This window comes from Pelobates fuscus, chromosome 5 (assembly GCF_036172605.1).
Source record: "Pelobates fuscus isolate aPelFus1 chromosome 5, aPelFus1.pri, whole genome shotgun sequence".
Taxonomy (NCBI): Eukaryota; Metazoa; Chordata; class Amphibia; order Anura; family Pelobatidae; genus Pelobates; species Pelobates fuscus.
The window spans coordinates 291,460,495-291,481,451 of record NC_086321.1 but is presented as its reverse complement, the minus strand read 5'-3'; the positions used below and the strand labels follow the sequence as shown (position 1 = coordinate 291,481,451).

Sequence of the window (20,957 nt, the reverse complement as noted above, 5' to 3'; positions counted from 1 at the left end):
ATAGAAGAACGCAGCAGAGCAGGGAATCCCTATAATTCCCACGACGGCTCACACTTACCACCTTGCAAGAGAGAGGGTCGTAAGTGCGAGCCGTCGTAAAACAGGTAGGTCGCAAAACGAGGACCACCTGTATATAAAAAAAATAAAAAAAAACATCTTCCATATCTGACATATACCTTCAGTTAAGCACCTAAAAGCTCAAAGGACCACTATAGGCAACCAGACCACTTCAGCTCAATTTAGTGGTCTGGGTGCCAGGTCCCCATAGTTTTAACCCTGCAGCTGAAAATAGCAGTTTCAGAGAAACTGCTATGTTTGCACTGCGGGGTTAATCCAGCCTCTGGTGGCTGTCTCCCTGACAGTCACTAGAGGCGCTTCCGTGATTTTCACGGAGTAAATCGAACGTATTTCACGCTGGACGTCTTCACGCGCATGTGCATTCGGCTCCACTCGGACACGGACGTCGATGCTGGATTAAGGTAAGCAAATAAATGGATAACAATTCATTTGCCGTGGAACAGGGCCCGTGTCACCTAAACGGCGACAAGGGCTCTATAGCATTAGGAATACATATTTGTTTTCCTAATGCTATAGTGTTCCTTTAATATAAGAATATCCACTCCAAACAGACTCCCATAAATAAATATGATGCAAAGATGTGCATTACAGCCTCCTCTGATATTAAAAGATTTGCATGAAGATAACAGACAGCAATTACCTCATTCACATGAAAATAGGTGTTTTTTTTTTTATTAGGAAACTTCGAACCCATCCTACATTGTAACAGAGCTCATTAAGAAGCATTTTAGTGTTTAGTCCTTTCCTGAAAACACACTTGGCGGCAAAAGTGCTCAAGGGCTTTAATTAACAAGTAATTAACTATTCATTACTGAGTGATGTGTCAAGTATAACCACGAAAGTTTGCTTCTGATTTCCATGAACTAGATTTTGATAGCAATGCTATAAGGCAGTGGTTCCCAAACCAGTCGTCATGGCCCACCAAAAATTCTGGATTTATGCATTTGCCTGTTTTAATCCAATGGAGAGATTGACAAAACCTGGACTGTTGGTGTCTCTTGAAGACTGGTTTGGAAAACACTGCTCTAAGTCAAAGTATTAGAACATAGCCTACAACATGCCAGAATTCAGATTTAGCCCTATCAGTTCTCAAGTATCCCAATGAAAAGGAACCATTGATGACCTATGCTGAAGCAGGTATAACTTGATTTTCAGGTGGTTTGGTGAATCATGAGGATCGATGTGATAAATTATAGTCTAAGGACCGATCCCTGCTATTAAACACTAGCTATGCAAAGTATTTTACCTTATAGCTTTTTCGATATTGTGGTGTGTGGTGTTTTTTTTTTTTTTTTTTTACCAATTTGTAATCCTGTTGAGGGTACATTCACTAAACGAGAAATTGTTGGAAAAAAACCCAAAAAAACAGTTCCCAGTTCAGTGAATATCCCTAGGTCTTTACCAGAGATCTCTTTGCTTCTGGTAGAAACTGGCCAAATTCAGACAAAAGGTCTTCCTGCCCTCGGAATAGGCTGGCAACTTCTGTGAATACCTCCTCTTCAGACATGCCACGGAACGGGCGACCTTTTGGATTAAGCTGATCCTTCTGAAAATGAAACTGAAAGTTATTTTTCAGTGTTTGCCACTGTGCTATAAAACAGGGTAGTAGGCAAGCTTAAAATACTTTAAATCTTCATTTACAACTACAGGCTATATTTTAAGGAGTTTTAAGTAACCAGGACTCATTTCATTGTAAGATTCTCTTAATTTAGTTAGTGTACAAAAAAATGCCCAAAATAATATTTTTGGGAAGTTCTTGGACATGCTGCAAACTTACAGGATGTGCACATTTTGCAATCAACTCTCACCAAACCAGGAAGTGACTCAGCCAAGCATGCTGCTCACTAAAAGGGACATTCTATACAGAAATTGATACATTTATACCATAACCATGTTACACCACCCTCTCCCCTGGCTTTTAATCAGACATCCAATCCAGTCACCTTCTGGTTGTTTAGCTCACTGGGGCTAAACTCAACTGTTCAGAACTGTTCACCTGCCTTGCAAATACTTCTCATGGAGCTGTATTTGGGAAGTCTGTGATTGGACAGCTACAAAATGTCTCGACTGGAGTAGAGGGAGGGCTGGCAAAGGCACAGACAATAGATTTGCTGTTAAAGGAACACTATAGGGTCAGGAACACAAACATGTATTCCTGGCCCTATAGTGTTAAACCCACCATTTAGGTGGCTTGTACCCCGATAAGGGTTAATTGTATACTGAAATCCAGTCAGGTATATACTTTCTGGGTCCGCCCAGATTAGGTATTTAAACCCTGGGTGTGTTCCACTTTTTTGGAACGAAACGCGCTGATCTGTGTACATCGCTTTGCTGGCTGTTTCCTTACCTCTGGTCTATCCCTGTTTTTTGGTGCCCTATCTCACCTGGCTGACTACCGCGGTCTTTTGTGAAGACTCCGACCGCGGTATACTTACAAGGGCACTCACATTCTGGGCGGCTTGGTTAACATCCACCTTCCTGCACCTATTCTTTATTATTCTTTTTTACCGCGGTCTTTTGTGAAGATCTCGACCGCGGTATCAGGGTGCACCAAAAAGGGGAATTTCCTTTATTAGGCTGCTCGGTATTTGTTGGCTGCCCTCCATCATTCACCTATACATCGTCTGGGGGATTTTTCTGGGGACACACATATACATACATACACACACACACACATATATATATATATATATATATATATATACACACACATATAGATAGTTGAATGAAAACAGATGCACTCTGTGGTCTTTGTAAAGAATTACTGGTATTTTAATATCCAATGTAGTAACAAAAAATACGACCTCTTCAGGTCTTCCTCAGGATCAAGACCACAGAGTGCATCTCTTTTCATTCAACTATCTATATCCAGGGTGGGATTGCACCAGGGCATATTTTTTCATATTCACTGTTTTTGAAAGGGTGAGTGCCACTATATCTGTGTGTGTATATATATATATATATATATAAATAAATATACACACACATATATATATACATACATACATATAAAGATAAAAGATTTATATTCATTTTATATTTGTTGAGGTTTTATAATTAAAGCGCACATATCTATTTATCCAATCTGAGTTTAGTACTCATTAATTCGCTGACCCGTGTATGTAGCTGTTCTTTTGTTTACTATTTGTATTATATAATTTATGACAAGCTATTTGTACCTTTTTGTTATATAGCTTTTTATACCTCAAATGATTACATGCATGCATTTAATTATGCATTTGGGGGGGGGGTATAACAAAGAAACACTTGCAGATCTCGTGTAAAGCATTGCAAGCCGTTCTAGACATTCTGTGGTATCCAATCACAGACTTCAGAATAAATATAAGCACTTCAGCTTGCTTTAGGGGTCTGGAGTATTCATTTAAGGCATACTGTTCAAACATACTGGGCTGATAATTGCGGGTAAATTACTTTCTTACCTGATATGTGTGAAGAATTTCCAAGAAAGATCTGTAGATTTCAGGCCGGTCCAGAAACCTTGTTTTAATTTTATTGACATAGCTGATGGCGTTGTGAAACTCTAGAGAGTCGGATTCTGGGGGAGGCTGTGCCTTTTCTTTATCCAGTTGCCGGGCTTCCTCTGTTATCTCACTGTGAGAATTTTCTGGTGCAGTAGGCAGCGTAGCACGGCTGCTTGGCAAAGAGCTGGTGGCCACATCCGAAGGTACCTGCAGTTATGTGGGGGATAAATAATTCTTTAATATGTAACGAGTAATTGTTACAAAACTGCTTACAATTAATGTTAACAGAAAAAGACTCATATTGTAAATCAGTTATTACATAGCTGAAAAGAGACTTGCGTCCATCAAGTTCAGCCTTCCTCACACTTGTTTTTGTGTTGTTGATCCAAAAGAAAGCAAAAAAAAAAAAAAAACAGTTTGAAGCACTTCCAATTTTGCAACAAGCTAGGAAAAAAAATTCCTTCTTGACCCCAGAATGGCAGTCAGATTTATCCTTGGATCAAGCAGTTATTACCCTACATTGAAAGATTATATCCTTGAATATTAAGGTGATATAATAAAAAATAATGGACCAAATAAAGGTGTGGTAGAACCTTGAAGTTTGTGGGGTTAGCTTTTTTTATTTAAAGCTGTTTTTACCCCTACCCCTAATCCAATACTCTTCTTAATTACTCACAGGGCTGGTCAGAGAAGTCTGTACTACCACTTTCCCATTCTTCGGAAGCTCAATTTTATAACCAAGTGGTAGAAAAGCGTTAAAACCAAGCATTAGATCTGGGTGCTCATGGAACAACTGGGAGACTCTACGGATTACGCCAGGAGTGTCAATACTGCAAAAAAAAGAACAGAACAAACTCACTTAACCACATCGGCAATCCTTTCAAAATTGCTTATGGTAATGTAAATCTAGTTTATATACTATACAAATGACACCGGGGATGGCGACTGCAAGTACTGAGTCTTGGCGCTAGAAGCAAGGCAAGTAAAACTTTTTTTTACCTTTTATTTGGGGGGAAGGCGGGGTGGGGAGGGTAAAGAAATCTTTATGTACTAGAATACTATAGCCTTAGTAATGCAAACTTGTATTTGTAACACTAAAGTGTTCCTTTAACAGATCATATGGCATTATCATAACCTCTAAAATTTAACAATGCTGGGAACTTTGTTGGTTCATAATAAGTGATTTTCAATCCTTATGGAGTGTTTAATTCATTAAATAAGACAAAACATTCTAACTTTACCTTTGAGATTTAAATTCCTTCATAATCTCCAGAAATCCATTGTACGTGGCTGGATCACTCCCAAAACGGATTTTTACCTGGTCCAGGTAAGACAGAGCATCCTCTACCTGAAAGATTACATAATAGGCATGTCATAACTGCTATGCATAGAACGATTATTATTTAAAATTGAAATAAATCTGTTTCAGAGGTCAATTTCAAACTGCAGCGCCAGTTTATTAATAACCTAAAATACTTTTCCAGGGTCAATATAAGCATTAACCCATGAATGCCATCGGAATATGGGCAGAATTCTTTTGCTGCGAATGATGGTTTCAAAAAAGGTAATATTGAAGGGGAACCACCCCTTTAGCTTTATCTGTGATAAGGGGTCAAATTGTGGGCACCTGGGGGAGCAAGGTAATTGTCTAACCATAGTGTACTCCATGGAGATACATTTACCTCTAATGCTTTATCTGCTTATTGCTCCCCCCCACCCATTACTGAATAATCAATTTTCTAAAGTAAACAAAATGTGTTCCTTTTCAGTTAGCCATCCACTAGTTGTGTTCTGTGTTATTTATGTTATGCTTAGAGGAAGAAGTAAATAGAAAGAATGGATAGGAACTCTACTACACTGTCACTGCTGAATTTAAAGGGACACTCCAGGCACCCAGACTACTTCTGCTCTTTGGAGTGGTCTGGGTGCCAACTCCCACTACTCCTAACCCTGCAAGTGTAATTATTACAGTTTTTTTTATAAACTGCAATAATTACCTTGCAGGGTTAACTCCACCTCTAGTGGCTGTCTACTAGACAGCCACTAGAGGGAACTTCCTGGATTATAGCAAAGATTTCGCTGTGTGAGGACCTCCAGCGTCGCTCATTTCCCCATAGGAAAGCATTGAAATTATTTTTTAATGCTTTCCTATGGGGAACGCTAATGCGCATGCGCGGCATTGCCGCGCATGCGCATTAGGTCTCCCCGGCCGGTGGGCGGGATCAGTCTCGCCCACCGGCCGACGGAGACAGTAGGAGGAGCGGCACGGAGGAGGAGACAGTGACGAGGGACATCATCGCTGCCTCAGGTAAGTGACTGAAGGGGTTTTCACCCTTTTTTTTATTTTAATTATTATTATTTTTTTTTTTTTTTTTAAGATAATGCAGAGTAATTCAATTTATTCAGCAAGCAGCATTTACAAATGTAAGTAGGAAGAATGAACAACATGATTTAAAGGGACTCTCCAGTGCCAGGAAAACAATATGTTTTCCTGGCACTGCAGGTCCCCTCTCCCACCACCTATCCCCGGTTGCTGAATGGGGTGAAAACCCCTTCAGTGACTTACCTGAGACACACGCCGATGTCCCTCAGCGGTGGTTTCGGGTCACCGTCGCTCCTTCCCTTCATCACGTCAGCTGGTGGGGGAGACTGATCCCACCCGCCGGCTGAAGAGACCTAATGCAGCGCATGCGCATTAGAGCTCTCCTTAGGAAAGCATTGAAAATGCTTTTCAATGCTTTCTTATGGGGAATTGAGCGACGCCGAAGGTCCTCAAACAGCGTGAAAACCTGTGCTATGAAGCACAGCCACTAGAGGAGGAGTTAACACTGCAAGGTAATTATTGCAGTTTATGAAAACTGTAATAATTACACTTGCAGGGTTAAGGGTAGTGGGAGTTGGCACCCAGACCACTCCAATGGGCAGAAGTGGTCTGGGTGCTTGAAGTGTCCCTTTAAGGACAGTAAGAAAGAGTAAAGGGCTGGGGTTTTTGGCAAGTGGGCAGGCCAACCCTTGGCCCATGAGGGTTTGTTAAGAAACAAACAGAATGCTGACTAAATGATAGTAAGATGCAGATTTGCCAAAATTAGAGAGAGGGGACAGGTGGAAGGGACATATAAGGGAGACATAATGTGTGAGAATGAATGAGGTGGAGGAGGACAAGAATTACTTGTCGAATGCTGCAAATTACACATGCAGCGAATAGCTAATTAAAAAGTACAACAAAATATTAGCATCTTTCTTATGTTTTATTGCATTTAGCCTATTTACCCTGCAGCTGTCTTGAAACCTTAAAGGGACACTATCGTCACCAGAACAACTACAACTTATTGAATTTGTTCTGGTGAGTAGAATCATTACCTTCAAGCTTTTTGCTGTAAACACGGTCTTTTCAGAGAAAATGCAGTGTTTCCATTACAGCCTAGTGAGAACTTCACTGGCCACTCCTCAGATGGCTGTTAGAGATCCTTCCTCCCTCTGCATGCAGACACTGAACTTTCCTCATAGAGATTCAATGAATCTCTATGAGGAGATGCTGATTGGCCAGGGCTGTATTTGAATCATGCTGGCTCTGCCCCTGGTCTGCCTCTTTGTCAGTCTCAGCCAATCCTATGGGGAAGCATTGTGATTGGATCAGGCAACCACTTCTGATGATGTCAGCAGCCTGCTTGTTTTTCTTAAACAAACAGCATGCAGAGTTACAGCTTCAGGCTTAAATACAGTAAGAATTTGCTATATTTATGGAGGCATGAGTGGCCCAGGGGGGCTAGATGGTGGTTTTAACACTATAGGGTCAGGAATACATGTTTCTGTTCCTGACCCTATAGTGATCCTTTAAATGTGTGACAATTATAGGCACTCAGTGGAAATACATTTTGTGTTAAGATATAGTTGAAAGTATTTAATAATGTAAAATTTAATTTTTTTTTTAGGTTACTTACATGTACAGGAAGCTTTTCTTGTGATTTATTCCAGTTGTTTGAGTTTGGTTTACAACTCCCTCCTCCACTGACATTTGACATTTTTGGTTCCAATTGTAATACCTCTTAGCAGGTAAAATGGCTTCTCCAGAAGAATTCAATGAAAAAGTGGCACATTCAGGATAACATGACCCACGGCTCTCTGTGTGTACTAGCTAGTACACTTTTAAACGATTACTACATAAAGAAAAAATATTTCAATATCTTGTTAGCATGTGAAAGAAACAGGTAAAAAATAATGTAAAAACAATGTTCTGTATAAAACACACTATACAATAATTAGCACTTCTATAAAATATCACAATTAACTTTCTACTGGGGGCTAACATCTTAATAGAATTTACATATTTAACAATACATAACCCAATGCATTCCACCACTATATAAAATCCATGATTAAGGATGACCAAATAGGATGCAGGACTTTCTATATGCCTTAAAGGGACACTATAGTCATCAAAACAAGTTTAGCTTAACCCCTTAAGGACACATGACATGTGTGACATGTCATGATTCCCTTTTATTCCAGAAGTTTGGTCTTTAAGGGGTTAATGAACCAGTTTGGGTGTATAGATCATACACCAGAAATCTCACTGCCCAATTTATCTGCCATTTAGGAGTTGAATCACTTTGTTTATACAGCCCTAGTCACACCTCCCTGCATGTGACTTACACAGCCTTCTGAAAACACTTCCTGTAAAGAGTCATCTAATGTTTACGCTTCCTTTATTGTGCAGTCGGTTTGATTTAGAATTTCTCATCTTCTGCACGGTTTATAGCCTGCTAGTCCTTGCACAAGTTACAGCCAGGTGTGGTGTAGCTGCATAAACAGAAACAAAAGTGATTTAACTCCTAAATGCCAGATAATTGAGCAGTGAGACTTCAAAATGCTATACAGTAAAACTGCATCATTAAGCCAAAGTTGTTTTGATGACTATAATGTCCCCTTAATGCTCGGTGAGAACTCCCTTTCGCATTTTAATACCTCTGACTATACGATCTTTCACATGCTTTCATAGTTAATATATTGGTGAAGTATCGCAGTATCGCATCAGCAGCCCTTTATCGCCTCTGAAATTCAACCAGTGCTGTTGAGAATACATTTAAAAAAATGGTACATTAATCTGTGCTTTTATCATAATGAGACAAAACTATAGCAACTTGGCTGTATCCTATATAACATCAAGCAAATGTGAACACTGCAAGATTTCATAGCCCATAACGCCAGTAGAAGAATATTACCATAACCCTTTAAATGACACAATGCTCTAATTACCTTAATTATTTAACCCCTTAAGGACCAAACTTCTGGAATAAAAGGGAATCATGACATGTCAGACATGTCATGTGTCCTTAAGGGGTTAAAGGGATATGTGTACATATAGCATTAACCCTTAAAAGGAGACTGTGGTCCAAATACCTTAACCCTAAAAAAGGACACAATGCTCCAATTACCTTAACCCTAAAAGGGAGACTATGCTCCAATTGCCTTAACCCTTAAAAGGGCTCTCTGTTCATATTGCATTAACCCTTTAAAGGAGACTGTAGTCCAATTGTCTTGACCCTTTAAATGACACTCTGCTCCAATTGTCTTGACCCTTTAAATGATACTATGCTCCAATTGCCTAAACCCTTTAAATGACACTATGCTCCAATTGTCTTGACCCTTTAAAGGGCTCTGTGTTCATATTGCATTAACCCTTTAAGAAGCACTGTTCACAGCAGTCAGCTATTGTTATGATCTGACATCTCTTTATACTTTTCACAGGCGCATTGCTTTTCCTGTCTAAACCCCATTAATGCCTGCCTGCCCAGCTCCCCCCCCCCCCATTGCAATGCAGATCTGCCCTCCCTCCCTCCATACTAACACCCTGTGTATCTCCCTGCCAAGACATATTATTCTCTCTCCCCCCCCCCCCCTCCTCCCCCAGTGCTGCCCTCCAATCCATGTCCTCTCTCTGTACACAGCATTGTGTGCTGCTCTCCCCACTCTCCATCCTCTCTTATTATGTCTCTCTCCACCTCCCTCTGTCTCCCCCCCCTCTCTCTGTTTATCGTATTCCCTGTATTCCCGGCTCCGGATTCCTTCCTTATCCCGCTCACCCTCCCTCCATCCCGGTCCTCCTGTTTACCGGATCCGTTGTCATTGTCCCCCAAGCCGGTGACACGGTGCATTGGTCGCAACCTCCTAGACTGACCCGGAGCACGACGGGAAATCCGCCGCCGCGGCCGCTACTGCTCGTCACATGACGTCATGGCGCAGAGCTGACACGCACGGAGGGGGGGAATGGGTAGAGCAACATGGCGTGCATACAGAGCAATGAGGGGAAGCAGGGATTGGGGCGATTGCTGCTGCTGCTGCTATGACAAATAGTGTGCAGGAGAGGGGGACAGGAAGGCAGTGTTTACCAAGTAATGAGAGGAGGTTTACGTTCTGAGACGGTGAGAGGGCTCGTGTTTTCCTATGGAGTGTATTTGGTGCAAGCATGACTGGCTGCATAGCAGGGCTATTCATTAAAAGGGTAAATGTCAGGGATTCCAAGTCAATGTCAAGGTTAAAGCCAAAATTGTATGAACATTGATCCAAGTCAAATTCTGCTTCAGGTAATTTGGACTAACATTTTCCATTTGAAATTGTACGCATTATCAAGGGAAGTTTACAGTTTAGTTTTAGGTAGTCATGATAAATTATCTAACTTGGATATATAAATATATATATATATATATATATATATATATATATATATATATATATATATATATATATAGTATTTTACCAGGAAGGACACATTGAGATTTCTCTCATTTCAAGTATCTCCTGGGTCCACAAAACATTGCATTGTTACAATAGGATACAATATATACATACACACATATATAAATGTAACACATAACAGGCAATAAATATAGTCAACCATGACAGGTACGTTCTGTATTGAGGTATGTTGCCATAGATATCTTAAAAGATTTTAGATTGAATGAAGATTTGACTGTGTCCCTGAGGTTATTCCATAGTTGCGGTGCTCTGTAGGAAAATGAGTATCGAGCCACTTTTTTTTTTTGTATTGCGGTATGCTAAGTATCGTGCTGGTACTGGATCGGAGGTTATAGGAGGTGGGAACAGCTGGGGAAAGCATTCTACTTAGATAGGGTGGGAGCTTCCCAGAAAAGCTCTTATGTACAAGGCTGGAAAGATGAAGAATGCATCAGGATTTCAGCGATAACCAGTTTAGCTTTTTTAACATGTCACAAAGGTGGGTCAAGTTATTACATTCAAGTACAAAGTGGCAGAACGAATTATATAACGTTCTACGTTTATTAAGGTGGGTTTGCGATGCAGGTGCATACACTACATCCCAATAATCAATAATTCTTTTTTTTTTTTCTTTTTTTTTGCAATAAAACAAATGTGATATAGGTGGTTAATCTATTATGTAATTATATAAACAGCAGTTAGAACACTCATGGGTTTCTCCACCTACACCACTTCACAAGTTAGAAAGCACTGATATGGTTGAACAAACTTCTACAACTGTAAACTCACTCCTTAGTTTTGGGATACATCAATAGATATAGGAAAAGGAGACAAGAAATATAGCCATACGGTGTATATAATAAATATAAAAACAATATACCTCTGAGAATTAGGGTGACTGGTTCAAATTATGCAAGCTTGTTAGATAGCACTCTGCCTTTGGCAATTTTCACTCACATCAATTTAAAAATAAATATAAAAAAATAAGCTTGGGTACAGGCTGTTTGCATCTGTATTTGATGTAATTCTCAATAAAAGAAAGATTTACAAAAGATAAACATGAGTAATAGCATACTTAACTGTATGTCCATTTTGTGTCTAATTTCATAAGACACAATTCGCCTAAACTGGGCTTTTTTCAGATTTAAATTTGTGGGCAGGTGAAAGAAAAAAGATTAATTTTCTTGATAACTTAAAGGATCACTATAGTGTCAGGAAAACAAACCTGTTTTCCTGACACTATGTCATCCTTGGGGTACCCTCACCGTCAGGGTGCCCCTCCCGTGGAGCTGAAGGGGTTAAAAACCATTCAGCAGCTTACCTTTATCCAGCGCCGGGCTCCTTCGGCGCTGGTGACCTCTCCTCCCCCGCCGACGTCAGCTCCCGAGTGGAGCGGAATGCGCATGCCCGGCAAGAGCCGCGCGCATATTCTAACAGTCCATAGGAAAGCATTTCTTAATGCTCTCCTATGGACGTTTTGCACGCTGGATGCAAATTTTATGGCAAGACAGGAGGCTTCATATTTGCTTATCTTTCTTTTCTCAACCTCCCAGCTGCAAAGAAATAGTTAACAATGATGTAAAACATTTAACCAATCAAAGTCTACAAGCATAGAATATAGTGTCCTTAAGCTCCTCCCAAATCCTCTTTCTTTGCTGCTTGCCTCCCTGGTGAGTCTATTCCAATTATATTGCTTTGGTATAGGCTAATTAAACATTTTACTTGTCTATATTATTGCCTATATTTGTACAGTTCTATCACACTCTTTATTTTACTATTATCATACATGTTCTCACATGTTTCATTTTTCCTTTCACCACCTAATAATTATTTTCACATATACCTGAACACTAACAGTCATTTACATCATATTTCATAACATCAATACACCTTATAACAGGCTCCTATGTGAATAATACTCTCTGTTTACATATTTGAACGACCTCCGCTCAAATCACTGAGGTTCGCCAGACTTGTTAACTCTATTCCCTTCTGGTGTGAAGAATCCAGCAGTGCACAGTTTCGTTTACATGGTTGAACAACGCACAGTACTTACTGTTTGTCCATAGTTCTTAAAGATTATTGTTTGCACGGTTGATCTACACCACGCTCGGCTACAGAAAGAAAGAGGATTTGGGAGGAGCTTAAGGACACTATATTCTATGCTTGTACACTGATTGGTTAAATGTTTTACATCATTGTCCAGATAATGAGTCGGCTCCCCAACACGATCCAATATAATATACTTGCAGTGACGTAGGATGACTCAATCCACATACAATAGTGTCACACGACCCCAGTGCACCGTGCCTTGGATCTCCGTTGCAATGTATTTTTCTATTAACCCAGCGTGTACATCCTTTGTATTGTTGTATCTGACTAATAGTTATACTTGATCTGCGTTATCAAGAACCATATTGAGCTATACCATTGTCTGTACCCCCACCCCCTCTTACTTTCTGTACCCCCCTTTTTGATTTGCTATATTTGAAAATATCAATAAAAACAAGATATTGAAAAAAATGTTTTACATCATTGTTAACTATTTCTTTGCTGCTGGGAGGTTGAGTAAAGAAAGATAAGCAAATATTCGCCTCCTGTTGTTACAAAAATTTAGATTATTCAGTCACTAAAGCTAGAATAATCCCTAATTTCTCATCCAGCGTCGCAGAAGCGCCTCTAGCGGCTGTCAGGAAGACAGCCACTAGAGGTTGGATTAACCTTGCTATGTAAACATAGCAGTTTCTCTGATGTTTACATGTGAAGAGTTAAAACCTGAGGGACCTGGCATTTCATTGAGCTGAAGTGGTCTGGGTGACTATAGTGTCCCTTTAAAAAGGTATTAAATAATTCATTTTAATTTCTATGAATCATAGGAGTTTGTTGGGAGGATGAGGGGTTTTGAGAAATTTTGTTAAAACAAGAAATCTTGAGCTTCTCCAAAACTGTTGTATTTATCATTTGCCTCAAACACATATACATGTCTTGGTTATACACCCTGTTAGCTTCAATAAAAATAGTTTCAACTAAACTTTTATTAGATAAGTTGTATTGTAGTGATTATGTTGCTTGGACTGTTCCTTTTAAGTTGGTTTACTCATTAAAGGATAATGAGTCATATTCACTCCTGTTCCTTACAGATCAAGCAGGAAAATAGTAGATCAAATTGCAGAGACTTTTATTGGCAAAAAATTAGATAAAACAAAGTCTATTTTAAATTAGTCTGAATCAGAACCTGATTTTGAACAATAAAAAAAAGAAGCCACCCTTGCTAAATAAAATAGGCTGCTTAACCTTGTAAATTAATTAGCCGTTAGTAGTAAGAAAAGAAACACATTTCATGGTAGATTGTTCAAATATAAGAAAGTAACAGAAAATGTGGATTTATCCAAGTCTTGAGGCAAGTCAGTGATTCCGGCAGAAAGCAATTCCCATATGGGAAAAAAATATATACTGGCTAGTAAACTGGCTGATTTCTGAATGCAGCAGAATTCCACTTAGTGTCAGAGTCCAATCTAAACATTCTAAACTGTGCAGTACAGTCTTCAACCTGATACCTACCTTGTTAGAGAGCTCTGAGGTGAATCTCCGCAATATTAATTTTGTCTGTATCTTCATCCCAGTTGGACATCATGCAGTCATTTGCTCATGTATATCAATTAGCTGATAGGTATGTTTTTAAACAAAATAAATAGTGTGATGGACAAAACACTTATCTTAATAGATAGTGATAGTAGCCTTCTCCAGGAATATCCCAGACTATATTCCTTTCTATATGGTACAAAAGCAGGAAAAGTAATGGAGAATATGGCTGTAGATCTACAAATAAGATAAGGAAACCCAAAGGAACATATATAGTGCAACACTATATTACATGAATAAAAAAGCGCAAGCATAAATTGCACTCACAAGATAATGTAGAATAAATCGCAGAAGGTTGCCTCCCCTGATGTTTGTGGGGGGCTAATCCAAAACGCCTCTTCCTGTAGCAGTGATGCTGCGAGTATGGAGAGCCGGACTCAGGTGTCTGGTGAAAAAAGACTGCTGTTTATTATATAAAAACACTAGAGTAAAATAAGCTAAAAACAAAATTAGTTGCTAGGAGTAATCCTACATATTTTGCCCCAAAGGACTTTCTCAGGGACTCTCCAAATGATTTTTAGCAACAAATAAAATAAAGCTAAAATAACCAGCAAAGTGACACATCAAATAAAACAATCACAATGCAGAAAGCAGTATACCATCCTCCCCCCCTGAGTCTCTCCTTATATATGGCTCTTGTGTCTTCTTATTGGTGGTCCAGGAGGTGTTTCTCAGCTGTTCTTCATCTGTTCCTGTCACATTTTCTAATTCAAGATCAGTCTGAAGCTCATTTCGTATTTTCGGGCGTCACTTCTGGTGCGCCGTTTTCCAGTGGCGCATGACTATGAAGTCTGCGTTCCCCTGGCGGTGATCGTGCATTCCACCACCGATATGTATATTTCAATGGTTTGTTCTTCCTATTTCGTGTAAAGAATGACCCTTGCCAAAATATCATAAAGGGGCTAATCCTACCTGGTAAATAAAGATGTTTCCTTGTATAAAACAAAAGTAACACCATTTATAACAATGACCTCCCAAGTGATTATGAATTAGCCTGTCTAAATACAAGTCTAACTAGAAAACCATAAAATTGGTCAAAGAAAGACCTACTTAAAGGGACACTCCAGAAACCAACACTACCTTAGTGTATTTGATAGATTTTGGCCCAATTAATATACAGTGGTTAAGGAGGCAGGCTTATATTATAGGATTCTGTGAAACATTTATTTACTTTGTGCTAAAACTATAAAGATTTGAGCATGCACAACAAGTAATTTAAAATGCAGCATATTATTGAGGCCAAAATCTATCAAATTAATTAAAGTTGTATTGATGGCCAGAGTGTCCCTTTAATAAGCACACCACACTTTATTGTGAAGATGCCTATAGGGTAAATGTTGCATGTAAACTACTGAACTTGTCAGAATAGAAAGGCTGTTAATGGGAGATGGGAATTGACATCTAAATTACAACACTAAAACACACACACACCTGTGACTTTCTGACCATTGTTCTTAAAATATGTATATATGTTAGATTAGTTGGCAGTAACAGGTGAAATAAATCAATAATTGTAAAGTTTCCAACAGGTCTATATATACCTCCTCAGAGAAACAATAGCTAAATAACATACAACATTCCAATTAAATAAACACAGCCGAGTCAAGCAAATTAGCCCATTTGAGGTGTCTGAAGGCCAATAACTCTTAATACTTGGTGCATACAGACAGGGAAAATAAAAGAGAAACAGAAGATTTACTTCAGTTAGCAGAGGAAACACCCTGTTAACCCTACTGAACCACCCTAACTCCCTTTGCAGCTAACTGCTAAAGAGACAGGATAAAAGGAAGCAATAAGCTAATGTAAATCGCTACATATGTATATGTGCACAATGTGAGAACAAATGACAAAACAGTGTAATGGTTAAAGGACCACTCTAGGCACCCAGACCACTTCAGCTTAATGAAGTGGTCTGGGTGCCAGGTCCAGCTAGGGTTAACCCATTTATTTATAAACAGCAGTTTCAGAGAAACTGCTATGTTTATTAATGGGTTAAGCCTTCCCCCTAATCCTCTAGTGGCTGTCTCATTGACAGCCGCTAGAGGCGCTTGCGTGATTCTCACTGTGAAAATCACAGTGAGAGCATGCAAGCGTCCATAGGAAAGCATTGTAAATGCTTTCCTATGCGACCAGCTGAATGCGCGCGCAGCTCTTGCCGCGCGTGCGCATTCAGCCGACGGGGCGGAGAGGAGGAGGAGAGCTCCCCGCCCAGCGCTGGAAAAAGGTAAGTTTTACCCTTTTTCCCCTTTCCAGAGCCGGGCGGGAGGGGGACCCTGAGGGTGGGGGCACCCTCAGGGCACTATAGTGCCAGGAAAACGAGTATGTTTTCCTGGCACTAGAGTGGTCCTTTAAAGTTACAAACTGCCTGAGTGTCAGATCCAAGGCATAAGATGCAGGGTTAATCTTGTATAAGGTCTTATTAGGGCCTATGTAATGGTGTGCTATCCTTTCTAGCTGATGCTGAGATGTATGTTTTGGGTAGAGAGCCAGACCATATCACCCACTTGATACAAGGGAGGTGCCGTACAATGACTGTCAGCATGCTTCTTTTGGAGCATAGCGTTTTCTCTCATGGTGGCCTGGTTCTGCCCTCAGGCCCTCTGCTAGTTGGCTTAATGCAAATCTAACATTGGCAAAGGAGGCCAGAAGGATTGCAAGATGGTAGCTGTAATAAACATACAATCGGCAGATGTATGGGAAGCATTGTTGTGAGCAAATTCAGCCCTTCTCAGCTTAGTTTTCCTGACGTTCAGAGACAAAGCAGCGCAGATATTGTTTTAAGACCTGTTTAGCACGCTTGGTAGTTTTATTAGTTTACCAGTGATAGGGTGACCGAAAAGTCCCTCCAAAATTTACAAACAATCTAAAAGCCTCTCTCAGAGACTATGACTTAGGGAATGCCATGTAACTGGAATACCTCACGCAAATATTTTGTGTAGCTTGGCTGAAATTGGAAGATTGGCTAGGCGTATAAAATGGGCCACTTTGCTGAATTGATCTACCACCATCAGTATCTGTCAGGGTACCTGAGGCCTCTACCTCTAAGGGAGGTAGAGACTTGGTGGTTTATCCGTCCAGGCGAGCTGTTTCCTCCGTTCCTCGCGGTTCATCCAGTCACTTAAACACCGGCCGCGAGGAATCCACGTCCTTTTCTAGCAGGACGCTCAATACGTGACGTCATGACGCTATCACGAGCGACCTGTCACTCAAGTCTCCGATATCCAATCGGTACTTGTCAGAGGCGTGATTACCATCCAGAGCCAGGGTATTTAAGCTTACTTCTCACTTCAGCTCATTGCCCTGTCGTGGTTCTAGCTTGTCTAGTCACTCAGCGCTCTGGTATTCTTGTTTGCTCTATTGGTTTTGACTCGGCTCGTTGTACTACCCTGCTTCTCTGTTATCCCTTGACCCGGCTTGTCTCTCGCTTATCTGTCTTCTCGTTCCCTCGACCTCGGCTTGTCTCTGACTATTCTCTATTACTCTCGGTACGTTAGTCCGGCCATTCTAAGGCCCGGTATACGTACCTTTCCTCTCTTTGTACTCTGCGTGTTGGATCCCTGTCCCGATCCTGACATTACGACAGGGCCAATGGATCCTGCAGGTACAAACAGTCAGCTTGGTTCTTCGGATCCCAGGTTTGACGCCATGGAGCATAGGATGGATCAGATGGCTTTGGCACTACAGGCACTTTTGTCCCGTGCTAGTAATCCACCTGAGGAGACACGTACTCCTTCTATTTCTCCTGCAGTCTCAGGTCTAGAGGTAGCCACTGTAGGTGCTTCTTCCCGTATTACCCCACCAGTACGTTATGGCGGGTCACCGGAGAAGTGTCGTGGCTTTCTAAACCAGATTAGCATCCATTTCGAATTACAACCCCGCTCTTATCCTACTGATAGAGCGAAGGTTGGATTTATTATCACTCTACTCATTGAAAAAGCTTTGAGATGGGCCAATCCTTTATGGGAGAATGATAACCCACTAGTCTATAATTATAATGCCTTTGTAGCTGCGTTTAGAAGAACTTTTGACCCCCCTGGTAGGAAGGTCAATGCAGCTAGATTACTGTTGCGCCTTAGACAAGACAATCGAACACTTGTGGATTATGCACTAGAGTTCAGGTCCTTGGCGGCAGAAGTTAAGTGGAACGAACAGGCTTATATAGATGTGTTTCTGAATGGGTTATCAGATGTAATTCTTGACGAGGTCGCTACTAGAGAACTCCCTGAAAATTTGGAGGATTTAATTTCTTTTATATCTCGTATTGATGAACGCTTAAGAGAGAGGCTGAACACTCGAGATAGGACCCGTAGACCCTCCTTTAAACTAGCGCCTACCTTTCAAATTTCTGAGTTCGAGGACTTACGTATTCCTGAACCTATGCAGATAGGCAGTACTCATCTCACAGAGAGTGAGAGACAGTACAGGAGAAGGGAGGGCTTATGTATGTATTGTGGAGTCAGGGGTCATTTACGCCTAAACTGTCCCAATCGTTCGGGAAACGCTCGCACCTAAGTTCCTCTAGAGGACAGGCCTTGGGTGTTTCTACTTTGTCCTCTATTCACAACTACAAAGAGCTCAGGCTTCTGTTACCCGTTTCTTTAAAGTGGGAGAAGGGAGTAGTTAAGACTATGGCACTAATCGATTCTGGAGCTGCTGAGAGCTTTATAGATCAGGGTTTTGCTGCCAAGTATGCTATTCCATCCCAGTTAAAAGAGACACCACTGGCCGTTGAGGCCATCGATGGTAGACCGTTACTTGAGCCTGTTATTTTCCATGAGACCATACCGATTAACTTAACTGTTGGCATCCTACATAGAGAAGACATATCCTTACTGCTCATTTCTTCTCCGTCTATTCCCATAGTGCTGGGGTACTCCTGGTTGAGGAGACATAACCCTATTATTAATTGGGAGTCAGGGGAGATAGTTTCGTGGGGACAGAATTGTCAAGAGAAATGCTTGCGGAAAGTCTCACCTCTCGGCTTAACCAATACAGCGGCTAACTCTGATAATCCTACAGAGACACAAATTCCGTCTCAGTATCTAGATTTAAAGGCTGTATTTGACAAAAAGAAAGCCGATACCTTACCCCCACACAGGTCCTTTGATTGCAAAATTAACCTACTCCCTGGTACCATGCCGCCCAGAGGTCATGTATACCCGTTATCTACGAAAGAGAACTCAGTTCTAGAGGAGTATATTCACGAAAATTTAGACAAGGGATTCATTAGAAGGTCCTCCTCCCCTGCCGGGGCTGGATTTTTTTTTGTTAAAAAGAAGGATGGTTCTCTGAGGCCTTGTATTGATTATCGAGGCCTAAATAAGATAACCATTAAAAATGCCTATCCCATCCCCTTGATTACCGAACTCTTCGATCGTTTGAAGGGCTCTACAATTTTCACCAAGTTAGACCTCAGAGGGGCATATAACTTGGTGAGAATCCAGCAGGGACATGAGTGGATGACGGCATTCAATACTCGATATGGTCACTATGAATATACTGTTATGCCTTTTGGGTTATGCAATGCACCAGCTGTATTCCAGGATCTGATAAATGAGGTTCTTAGGGAATTTCAGCAAGATTGCGTCATTGTATACCTAGATGATATACTCATTCATTCTAGTGACATTGAGATTCATCACAAGCAAGTCAGGAAGGTTTTGCACAAGCTTCTCCAGCATGGCTTGTACTGCAAGTTGGAGAAATGTAGCTTTGATCAAACCCAGGTAACCTTTCTCGGCTATGTGATCTCTGGGGAGGGATTTAAGATGGATCCGGATAAGCTCCAATCCATTCTAGAGTGGCCTTTACCCAAAGGTCTTAAAGCCGTACAGAGATTTATTGGTTTTTCTAATTATTATAGGCGCTTTATTAAGGGCTATTCTTCCATTATCGCACCTATCACTAACATGACCAAACAGGGGGCTGATACTAAGAATTGGACTACTGAAGCTCTCCTGGCGTTCAAAACTCTCAAGGAGCTTTTCGCTTCCGCTCCAATTTTAGTTCACCCCGACACTTCTCTGCCTTTTTTACTTGAGGTAGACGCATCAGAGACTGGTTTAGGTGCTGTCCTATCTCAAAGGTTGGGTGTTGATAAACCATTACATCCATGTGGATTTTTCTCTAAAAAATTGACCGGTACTGAGAGCAGGTATGACATTGGTGACAGAGAATTACTAGCGGTTATCAAGGCTTTGAAAGAGTGGAGACATTTATTGGAAGGTACTTTACATCCTGTTACCATCCTGACAGACCACAAAAACTTGTCTTATATCGGAGAGGCCAAACGTCTGTCCTCCAGGCAGGCTCGTTGGTCGTTGTTTCTTACCCATTTCAATTACGTTCTGACTTACAGACCTGGGTCAAAGAATTCTAAAGCCGATGCGCTATCTCGCCAATATGAGCCCTCTGCCTCAGTTGAACCACTGTTGTCCTCCATTGTACCCAAATGCAATATTATTGCTAATACCAGTCTCAAAATTCATTCTCCGCTACTTGACCAGATCTTGAAGTCACAACATCTAGCTCCTGGAAACACTCCTGAGGGAAGAAACTTTGTTCCTCCTGAACTTCAACTGGAGCTCTTACAATGCTTTCACGAAAGTAAAATAGCTGGTCATCCTGGTATTCGCAAGACATACTCTCTGATATCCAAGGATTTCTGGTGGCCTTCACTTCGAAAGGATATTGAGGAGTTCGTCGCAGCTTGTGAGACTTGTGCCAAGACTAAACTACTTCATGCATCTCCATGTGGTCTGTTACACCCCTTGGACATTCCTGAGAAACCTTGGTCCTGTTTGTCCATAGACTTTATCGTTGATTTGCCTGCTTCCAAGAGACAGACTGTTATTCTCACGGTGGTGGATAGATTTACTAAGATGGCCCATTTCGTGCCATTACCTAAACTTCCGACTTCTCCTGAATTGGCGGAGATTTTTGCGAGAGAGGTTTTTCGCCTACATGGGATTCCTTCAGAGATTGTTTCTGATAGAGGTTCTCAATTTGTCTCACGTTTCT

General features: G+C 40.8%; 1 protein-coding gene across 1 annotated transcript in view; it reads right to left on the bottom strand.

The window, feature by feature from the left end:
• SIN3B (SIN3 transcription regulator family member B) overlaps positions 1–9,761 on the bottom strand; it is a 43,798-nt gene extending 34,037 nt beyond the window's left edge. The window contains exons 1-6 of the mRNA XM_063455430.1: positions 9,673–9,761; positions 7,502–7,717; positions 4,802–4,908; positions 4,237–4,390; positions 3,519–3,767; positions 1,481–1,624 (exon numbers count right to left, since the gene is read on the bottom strand). Coding sequence (XP_063311500.1) covers positions 1,481–1,624; positions 3,519–3,767; positions 4,237–4,390; positions 4,802–4,908; positions 7,502–7,582 — 735 coding nt within the window. The 5' untranslated portion in view covers positions 7,583–7,717; positions 9,673–9,761. The remainder of the gene's footprint in view (positions 1–1,480; positions 1,625–3,518; positions 3,768–4,236; positions 4,391–4,801; positions 4,909–7,501; positions 7,718–9,672) is intronic.
• Between the last annotated feature and the right edge of the window lie 11,196 nt (positions 9,762–20,957).